General features: G+C 41.5%; 1 protein-coding gene across 1 annotated transcript; it reads right to left on the reverse strand.

The window, feature by feature from the left end:
- Positions 1-3,904: 3,904 nt before the first annotated feature.
- On the reverse strand, positions 3,905-9,834 carry LOC141588061 (uncharacterized). Its single transcript, XM_074409518.1, has 5 exons — positions 9,712-9,834; positions 6,189-7,015; positions 5,623-5,741; positions 4,596-4,866; positions 3,905-4,403 (listed from the first exon to the last, which is right to left on the reverse strand). The coding sequence occupies exons 1-5, from the start codon at positions 9,832-9,834 to the stop codon at positions 3,905-3,907; spliced, it is 1,839 nt and encodes a 612-aa protein (XP_074265619.1).
- Positions 9,835-10,993: the final 1,159 nt, after the last annotated feature.

The raw sequence follows: 10,993 nt of genomic DNA on the forward strand, positions 1-10,993 counted from the left end.
GCTGTAAATGAATATGTCATCAAAGTATACTACAGCAAACCTTCCAAGACAGGGCCTTAGAACTTCAGTCATGAGCCTCATGAAGGTGCTTGGAGCATTAGACAAACCAAATGGCATGACAAGCCACTCATACAGGCCATGTTTGGTTTTGAAAGCTGTTTTCCATTCATCACCTTCTCTTATTCTCACCTGATGATACCCTTGCCGGAGATCTATTTTTGAAAAGATCTGAGCCCCACTGAGCTCATCCAACATGTCATCTAGCCTTGGAATAGGGAATCTGTACTTGACTGTGATGTTGTTTATAGCTCTGCTATCAGTACACATTCTCCAACTTCCATCTTTCTTAGGCACTAGTAAGGCAGGTACTGCACAGGGGCTCAATGATTCTCTCACAAACCCCTTTGTCATTAATTCTTCAATCTGATGTTGTAGCTCCTTGGTTGTTGTGGGATCACACCTGTAAGATGCCCTGTTAGGGAGCACAGAACCAGGTACAAGGTCTATGTGATGCTCAATGCCTCTCAGGGGTGGCAATCCACTAGGCAACTCAGCTGGAAAAACCTCCTTGTACTTCTTAATTAGGGGTTGAACCTTTGCAGGCACATCATTGTTCTCCTCATTGTTGGTTTCCCTTGATAGGAGAAACAATACAGGTTGCTCTTGCCTCAGCTCCTTGATCATAGCTACCTCAGATAGAAATAGCACTCCATTAACCTCCTCAGGCATGTTAGGACTTCCATAACCCCTCTGGTTTGGTGGTAAGGGAGTCAGAGTGACTCTCTTCCCATTATGCTTGAAAACATAGACATTTTCCTTCCCCTGGTGAGTGGTACTCCTGTCAAACTCCCATGGTCTTCCTAGCAGTAGATGGCAGGCATCCATAGGGACCACATCACACAGCACTTCATCCTTGTACACCTTCCCAATTGAGAAAGGAACAATGCATTGCTTGTCAACTCTCACTTCAGACCCTTTGCTTAAGCATCTCAGTTTGTATGGATTGCGGTGCTCCTGAGTAGGCAAGCTCAGCTTGCTAACCATGATGGTGGAAGCTACATTGGTACAGCTACCCCTATCAATGATCAAATTACACACTCTCCCTTGGACAGTGCACCTATTCCTGAATATCATGGATCTTTGATCAGCTTCTAGAGGAGCTGGTTGAGAGTGCATAACCCTCCATAGGACCAAACTGTGCCCTGTGTCAGGGTGAGCCACAACTTGTCCTTGATCAGTTTGCCTCTCAATTTCCATCTCTGCTGGAACCAGTGTCTCTTCTTCCTCATACTCAACTAGACCTTCCCTTTCCCATTCTTCAATCTCCATAGCTGTGAGAGCTCTATTAGAAGGACAGTCCTTCTTAAAATGACCAAAGCCCTGGCATTGGAAGCACTTGACCTTATCCCTGGATAAAGGTGGGTTGGTTTTGGGGTACATGGGTGCCTTCCCTTTGTCTACTGTTGGTTGGGTAGCTGGTTTAGGTACCTCAGTAATTTTGACACCAGTATAGGGTTTGAATGTTGTTCTGGTTGGAAATTTGGGTGTTGCAGGCCTCACCTTCCCTAGCTTCTCAATTCTTAAGGCTAGGTTAACTGCCTCATCAAATGACCAGACTTGTTGCATTCTTACTTTGCTAGCTATCTTAGGGTCCAAACCCTCAATGAACCTAGCAATCTTTTGCTTAGGTTTTTCAGTGACCTCACATTGTAGGGTTAGTTGTTCAAAGCTCCTAAGGTAGGCCTCGACAGTTAATTGCTCTTGTCTCAACTGAGTCAGCTTAATAAAAATATCCTGAGTATAGTCTTTAGCTATGAATTTCTCCTTTAACTTCTTTTTTAACTTAAGCCAAGACCTAACTGGTTCCTTTCCATCTCTAATCCTTTGGTGTTTCATTCTCATACCAAAGAGATGCATAGCCCTTGAGTTTTAAAATAGCAACCTTAAAAGCTTTTCTGTCATCATAATTTTTAAACTCAAAGACTCTCTCAACAGATCTAAACCAGTCTAACAAGTCCTCAGGATTTAAACTACCATGGAAATCAGGGATCTCTACCTTAACATCCTTATCTCTAGCCAAGTAGTTACCTTCTTCCATCATGGATTCTTCTGAATCTGAGTTGAGTTCCTCTTCATTCTGAGGGTGTGGTTGGCCCCTTCCTGCTCCAAGGATACCTCTACCCCTGCCTCTTCCCATGTAGGGTGGTGGCCTTCCTCTTTCTGGAGTGGGAATGTTTGCCATCACAGTATTCACAGCTTCCAGGGTCACATTAACCAGGTTGGCTAACTGATCCATCTTTGCTTCCATTCCTGCTAATCTCTCTTCACTCATTGGGTTGTTTTTGTAGTTTTGATGTAGCTGGGAAAATGAACTTACCTCTCTCTCACTCAGGACTAACACAAGGTATGATTGTGTTATGAACCTAAGCTCTAATAACCAGGATTTGCAGTGTAAACTATGGGGACAAGCACAAATTGGACAGATCCTGAAACAGGCAAAAGAGTAATTTTCAGGGAATGTAATAAACTTAGGGATTTTTATAAAAATAGCAAATGGCCTTGAAAAATTATGAAACTTGGTGACAATTTAGTTAGGAGGGCAAACTAAAACTGTGCCAAATCTCAGGATTTTACACACACTCTAAGTAATTTTAATAAATAGAAAACCAGACTAAAATAAAGGAAATCTCAGGCAGTTTCCTTAAAAGACTCTTGTGACTGTTGTTGTGATATTTTCTGGACACGAAGGGGAATATAATTATCAAATTTACTCTCAAGCAAGCACAGAGATTAAACTTAATAATTTAGGAGGATTAAGACTGAATTGTTCAAGCAAGCACAGAATCAATTCAAGCTTAACCAAACAATGCACTTAAAATAGCTCAAGCAAGCACAGACCTATTCTAAGTAGCACCACAGATCCTTAATCACCTTCTAAGCAAGCACAAGAAGATATTAAGTCTGACTTATAACTAAGACTCAGCAAAGTTAGAATATTTTGCAAATTTTGAGAGAAATCTCAAGGTTTTTCATTAATCAAAGTCTGAGTGCAACAGACTGAGAAAGGGTCCTTATATAGGCCTTTCTGTGAAATGTTCTGAACTAAAACTATCAGATTTGGAGTGATTTTTGACACGAAATTCCCAATTGACAAACAAAGAAAACTCAGCTTGTTTAGGACTTAAGGTATGACTTAATTCGAACACAAAGCAATGAATTAAGCTTAGGACTCGTCCAAGCACTTAGCAAGGGACTTATCCAACCTCCTAGCACTAAGCAAGGGAGTTTTATCAAGCACAAAGCAAAGATAAAGAAGAAAGAAAGCAGGCTGCTTCTTAGGGTTTTTTCATTCAAAATAATCTGATTTTGTCTAAGGGTTGTGTTTGCTTTTATAGGAAAAGCAAGACAATCCCCTCCCTTCATCTAAGATAGCATCCTATGGCCACAAAAGGAGCTGCTAATAACCACAAAACACGGCAGCCCAAGCCTTACAAGAAATCAGAAAAGAAAAGGACATAAAGCATAAAAGATAGAAAGTAAACTAATAGTACAACAATCCCTTGTTTACTAGCTCAAGTCTTGTTTATGCACACTTGGACTCACTTGGAAGACTTTGGCAATGCTGCAAATACTCTCCTAAGGGCCCTTGAGCTATGTTTGATCAAAAGAGGAATGTTGATAGCGACATAATGCACAAAAATCTAAGCATGCTCCAGCCATGGTCCTTGTTGCACTCGGTTTTGTTTAGCTTGGCAACTCTTGATAGGAAAAGCTTTGGGATACAAGTTCCTACACAAAAATGTCCTAAACTCACCAAGGAATAGTCCCAAGCTGGAAAAAGGCACGACTTCTTAGACAGAATTCATGTTAGACCTCAATCTTGTGCAAGGTCCAAAACCGGGTTCTAAATGAGCATGCTCGGCGAATTCTCTTCAATCTCCCCTTCTTGAAAAGGATTTGTCCTCAAATCCTGGCCATTATCATATTCAATCTCTTCATAATAAGGACTTAAATCCCCAACATTGAATGTGCCATGGACCTCATAATCTCCGGGCAAGTTAATCTTGTAGGCATTGGACCCAATCTTTTCAAGGACTTCGAATGGACCATCCGCTCTTGGCATGAGCTTGTTCTTCCTTTTGGCTGGAAATCTTTCTTTTCTTAGGTTAATCCAAACAAGATCCCCTACTTCAAAGTTTGTGGCTTGCTTAGGACCCTTGGCCCTTGCTTTGTATGCTTCATTTGTTTTCTCAATTTGCTTCTTAACTTGAGCATGGATTTGTAGCATTTGCTCAACTGTTTTCTTAGCATCGAAATCAATCTTTTTCCTTTGGATGGGTGCCAAATCAGTGGGCATGAGGGGGTTGGCGCCATAAACAACTTCAAATGGAGACTTGCCCGTGCTTGTAGAAGGAGCCCTATTGAAGGCAAACTCGGCTTGAGCTAGTTTGAGATCCCAATCCTTCAATGACTTAGAAACCGTGCACCTTAGGATCCTCCCTAGAGTCTTGTTAGTCACCTCCGTTTGTCCATCAGTTTGGGGGTGATGGGAGGTGCTAAATAAGAGCCTAGTCTTGAGTAGCTTCCACAAGGACCTCCAAAAATGGCTCATGAACTTTGAATCTCTATCCGAGACAATAGACTTGGGAACTCCATGGAGCTTAACCACCTCTTTGAAGTATAAATCAGCCACACTAGATGCATCCTCCGTTTTCTTACAAGCAATGAAGTGAGCCATCTTGCTAAACCTATCCACAATAACCATGATGGAGTCCTTGCCTCTTTGAGTTCTTGGCAAAGCAACTATGAAATCCATGCTAATGTCCTCCCATGGCTGATTTGGGACGGGTAAAGGAGTATAGGGGCCTGTTTTGAAGTAGGACTTGGATTGTTGACATGGAGCACACCTCTTGATAACATCTTGGACATCCCCAAGCATCTTAGGCCAATAGAAATGCTCTTGGAGTATGTCATAGGTCTTTTGAATGCCAAAGTGCCCGGCAAGACCATTGGAGTGCGCCTCTCTTACTAACAAGCTTCTATAGGGACTCTTTGGCACACACAAACGGTTTCCACGAAACAAGAACCCCTCTTGGACCAAGTAATGACCCCCTTTTGCTCATCCATTTTGCAATGACCCCCACTCCTCCTTGAAATCTGGATCCTCTTTGTAAAACTCTTTCATGTGCTCAAATCCAAGCACTCTTTGTTCCATGTAACTCAACATAATGAACCTTCTTGATAGAGCATCCGCAACCACGTTATCCTTCCCTTCTATGTACTTGCTTGCAAAGTTGAATGATTGTAAGAACTCAACCCATTTGGCATGTCTATGGTTGAGCTTATGCTGCCCATTGATGTACTTAAGAGCCTCATGATCCGAATGAAGAACAAAGGGCCTTGGCTTGAGATAATGGCTCCAATGAGTTAAGGCTCTCACAATGGCATAGAACTCTTTGTCATAAGTTGAGTAATTTAGCTTGGCACCACTCAATTTCTCACTAAAGTAAGCAATTGGCTTGTGCTCTTGAACAAGGACAGCCCCAATGCCAATGCCACTAGCATCACACTCAACTTCAAACAACTTATCAAAATTTGGTAAAGCAAGAATAGGAGACTCACATAGCTTTTCCTTGATGGTGTTGAAGGAAGTTTCAGCTTTATCTCCCCATTTGAACTCCCCCTTCTTCATACATTCAGTTATAGGAGCCATGAGAGTGCTAAAATCCTTGATAAACCTCCTATAAAATGATGCTAACCCATGAAAGCTCCTCACATCCGTGATATTCCTAGGAATAGACCATGACTTGATTGCTTTAACCTTCTCTTGATCAACTAATATGCCACGGTCAGAAATGATGAAACCCAAGAATTGGACTTCACTTTGCATAAAAGAACACTTCTCAAGCTTCCCATACAACTTGTGTTCCCTAAGAGTGTCAAACAATATTTGCAAATGATTGAGGTGCTCTTCTTTGTTAGGACTATACACCAAGATGTCATCAAAGTATACAACAACAAAGCTGCCCAAGTGAGGCCTAAGCACTTCATTCATAAGCCTCATGAAAGTGCTTGGTGCATTAGAAAGACCAAATGGCATGACAAGCCATTCATACAACCCATGCTTTGTCTTGAATGCGGTTTTCCACTCATCTCCTTCTTTGATTCTTACTTGATGATAACCTTGCCTTAAATCAATCTTTGAAAACAGTTTGGCTCCAATAAGCTCATCTAGGATGTCATCAAGCCTTGGTATAGGAAACCTATATTTGATTGTTATGTTGTTGATGGCTCTACTATCGGTGCACATCCTCCATGACCCATCTTTCTTGGACACAAGCAAGGCTGGAACGGCACAAGGGCTAAGGCTTTCCCTCACAAAACCCTTGCTCATAAGCTCTCCAATTTGTTGTTGCAATTCTTGGCTAGCTTTAGGATCACTTCTATAGGCTGCTTTGTTGGGTAGAGTAGCTCCCGGAATGAAATCAATTTGGTGTTCAATTCCTCTAAGAGGAGGCAAGCCACTAGGGAGCTCATTTGGAAACACATCACCATAGGTTTTGAGTAGACGTTGGACCTCACTAGGCAGCCCCTTCTCTTGTTCTCCCACCACTCCCTTGGCTATAAGCACATACACATCCCTATCCTCTTTTAACTCTTGCAACATTTCTGCCCCATTGATTAGTAACACTTCCTTAGATGGTTCAAGCATGGAAGGTGTTGGAATATGCTTGAGAACAGGTGGTAAAGGTGCTAGGATGACCTTTCTTGAGCCAAATTTGAAGGTGTAGGTGTTGTCTTTACCATGATGAACCGAGTCCCTATCAAACTCCCACGGTCTCCCAAGTAGCAAGTGACAAGCATCCATTGGAAGAACATCACAAAGAGCTTCATCTACATAGTTTTTGCCAATGGAAAAAGGAACCAAGCATTGCTTATCAACCCTCACTTCAGCCCCTTTGTTGAGCCACCTTAGCTTATAAGGACTAGGATGGTCTTGTGTAGGCAATGATAGCTTGTCAATGAGAGTACTAGAGGCAACATTGGTACAACTCCCTCCATCAATGATAAGATTACAAACACTTCCTTTAATGGTGCACCTAGACCTGAAAATTTGTTGTCTTTGGTCCATTTCCAAGGGTTGGGGTTGGGTATGCATCACTCTCCAAGTAACCAAGCTAAGACCCGCATCCAGCATAACCACATCATCCTCCTCATGGTCCGTTCCCTCCCTTTCCTCATCACACACAAGGATCTCATCATCTCCCCAATGAACCACTTCAAAGCTACTAAGGGCTCTCTTGGTTGGGCATTCTTTGGCAAAGTGACCATAACCTTGGCATTGGTAACATTTTTTGAGAGGCATGGTCTTTTTTTGTGAGGTTTCGGCTGCTTTTCCCTTGTCAAGTATGGTGGTTTTGTTTTGAGAGGGTGGTTCATTAATTTTGAAACTGGTTGGGGGTTTAAAGGTGGCTGTTTTGGTGGTTGGTTTGGTGGTTGTAGCCTTCCCTTTACCCATTTTCTCAACCCTTAAAGCCAAATTAACGGCTTCATCAAAGGACCATACTTGTTGCATTCTAACCCTATGAGCAATCTTGGTATCTAAACCTTCAACAAATCTAGCAATTTTCTGTTCGGGCTTCTCATTGAGTTCACATTGCAAAGTAAGTTGTTCAAAGTCTCTAAGATATGACTCAAGTGGTTGTTGGTCTTGTTTAAGTTGTGTGAGCTTAATGAAAATGTCTTGAGTGTACTCTTTAGGTATAAACTTCTCATTAAGCTTCTTTTTCAGTTTTAACCAAGACTTAATGGGTTCCTTACCATCCCTTTTTCTCTGATTTTTTAAGTTCTCATACCAAAGGGAAGCATAGCCTTTGAGTTTCAAGATTGCAACTTTAAAAGCTTTTCTATCGGAATAACCTTTAAACTCAAAGACTCTTTCAATGGTCCTAAACCAATCTAACAAATCCTCGGGGTTTAAATTACCATGAAAATCAGGAATTTCTACCTTTAAGTCTTTGTTGTGCTCTCCTTGAAATGCCTCGGCCATGGAGTCCTCTGAATCTGAAAACTCCTCCTCCTCACGGCCACCATGAGCTCGTCCTCTTCCCATGAGGCCACGGCCTCTACCCCTGCCTCTAGGTGGTTGTCCTCCTCTTGGTGGTGGTGTTGGAATATTAGCCATGATAGCATTGAAAGAATCTAGCAACAAATCACATTTTTCAGAAAGTTGAGTAACTTGTGTTTCGATTCAAGCAATCCTTTCTTCACTCATGGTTGTTTTTTATGTTTTTAATGTGGTTAGGGTATAATGAACTCACAAAGAAAGGATTTTGTTGTTAACCAAAGCTCTGATAACCAATTTGAACTAAAACTATCAGATTTGGCGTGATTTTTGACACGAAATTCCCAATTGACAAACAAAAAAAACTCAGCTTGTTTAGGACTCAAGGTATGACTTAATTCGAACACAAAGCAATGAATTAAGCCTAGGACTCGTCCAAGCACTTAGCAAGGGACTTATCCAACCTCCTAGCACTAAGCAAGGGAGTTTTATCAAGCACAAAGCAAAGATAAAGAAGAAAGAAAGCAGGCTGCTTCTTAGGGTTTTTTCATTCAAAATAATCTGATTTTGTCTAAGGGTCGTGTTTGCTTTTATAGGACAAGCAAGACAATCCCCTCCCTTCATCTAAGATAGCATCCTATGGCCACAAAAGGAGCTGCTAATAACCACAAAACACGGCAGCCCAAGCCTTACAAGAAATCAGAAAAGAAAAGGACATAAAGCATAAAAGATAGAAAGTAAACTAATAGTACAACAATCCCTTGTTTACTAGCTCAAGTCGTGTTTATGCACACTTGGACTCACTTGGAAGACTTTGGCAATGCTGCAAATACTCTCCTAAGGGCCCTTGAGCTATGTTTGATCAAAAGAGGAATGTTGATAGCGTCATAATGCACAAAAATCTAAGCATGCTCCAACCATGGTCCTTGTTGCACTCGGTTTTGTTTAGCTTGGCAACTCTTGATAGGAAAAGCTTTGGGATACAAGTTCCTACACAAAAACGTCCTAAACTCACCAAGGAATAGTCCCAAGCTGGAAAAAGGCACGACTTCTTAGACGGAATTCATGTTAGACCTCAATCTTGTGCAAGGTCCAAAACCGGGTTCTAAATGAGCATGCTCGGCTGAATTCTCTTCATGTTCAGTACATGATAAACCCTAGACAACTCCATCTAAGGGCCAGGATTAAACTTAGGAAGCAAACAAGAGTAGTGGACTTATTTTACAACGGATACAAAAGAAATTAAGGCAAACTGAACAAGAACAAAAGAGCTGCAGGTTGATAGTGACATATTGTCTTTGGTTGCTGAAATCTTTGGCTGGTTGTTGTAGGTCAAATGGTTTTGGTGCAGGCATCTTCTGTGGCTCAAGGCTCTATAAAATGAGTGCTGAACAGGCCAAGTTCTTCTTTGTTGAGAGTTTTCCCTTGTTTGGCCAAAAATGGCAACTTTACTTTATCTGATTTACCCTCCTGCAACTATCTTTTCAGTCAGAATTTTTTGTGCAATGCTTTAGGAATTTAGCCTGGCTCCTTAGGATTAATTTGTAACTAGTTGAACAAGGATTCAGCTGGCCAAGGTGGCTCTTTGGTGGCTAGCTTTCTTTGTTCTTGTGGCCTGGTGAAGTTGGACTGGCAGTTGAGGTTGCCTGAGTGATGTCACCGGTTTGAATTGTGCCTGTCATCTCTGGTGGAAGATGAGGGTGCTTTGCTTGTGCCTGACTAGTCACAAAAAAAGTGCTGACCTGGTTATCAGCTTCTGCTGCAACCATTTATCCTTGTACATTAGTCCTTGTACATTAGTCCTTGTAACTCGTTATGTTAACCATTTGTCCTTGTTTATTAGTCCTTTTGACTCATTGGGTAAACCATTTGTCCTTGTTATTTTGACTTGTTTTGTGAACCATTTTTCTTTGTTCATTAGTCCTTCTGACTCGTTGTGTGAACCATTTGTCCTTGTTCATTAGTCCATGTGACTCGTTGTGTGAACCATTTGTCCTTGTTTATTAGTCCTTGTGACTCGTTATTTAAATCATTTGTAACAAGGAATCATTGTGTAAATCATTTGTCGTTTTTCTTTAGTCCTTGTGACTCGTTGTGTGAAACATTTTTCCTTGTTCATTAGTCCTTGTGACTCGTTGTGTAAACTATTTGACTTTGTTCATTAGTCCTTGTGACTCGTTGTGTGAACCATTTGTGTGTTCATTAGTCCTTGTAACTCGTTATGTTAACCATTTATGTAACACCCCCATTTATTTAAGGGCCTGAACTAGGACTCCTCAGATAAATGACGGTGTTACCATCTCGGAAACCCGAGGCAGTAGATACAAAGGAAAGAAACACAGTACTTTATTAAAATGTTTATAGTGAGATTACAACTGGAATTAAAACAAAGCCTCCAAAAATATGACCAAAAGATAAAGTCTGATAAAACTACTAATAAGACTAAGGTGGGCTAGGCACTAAGTCCGTCATCCAAGCTCTCTTCCCGGCCAGCTCCCATCAGTCTCTGAAATACCTGTCCATCTGCTCCCCAATAATTGGATCATCACAGGCGTACACGAATACACAGGGTCAGCCGCGAAGCTGAGTAGGGAAAACAATTAAACAACAAAATATGATATGCATGATCCTCCGTCACCTCCATCTCTATCTCAACTCATATCTCATATCTCATTTCTCATATCTCATAACCCGGACAACCCAGCCATACCGATCCCCGGTAGACTATATATATCGACCGTAGCCGATCCGCCCACTCGCGGTGAGGACACCAGGGCAAGTCTGCAGAACCCGCCGGGCCTTATCACAATCCACATCGTATCTCAACATCGTCACTCCTACACCATCCTCCAACTCCAATGCATATGAAATGCTCAACAATAATAATGCAACACAATATGTATATCAATGAATGAAATCATGCCGACT

Source organism: Silene latifolia, chromosome 6, assembly GCF_048544455.1.
Source record: "Silene latifolia isolate original U9 population chromosome 6, ASM4854445v1, whole genome shotgun sequence".
Taxonomy (NCBI): domain Eukaryota; kingdom Viridiplantae; phylum Streptophyta; class Magnoliopsida; order Caryophyllales; family Caryophyllaceae; genus Silene; species Silene latifolia.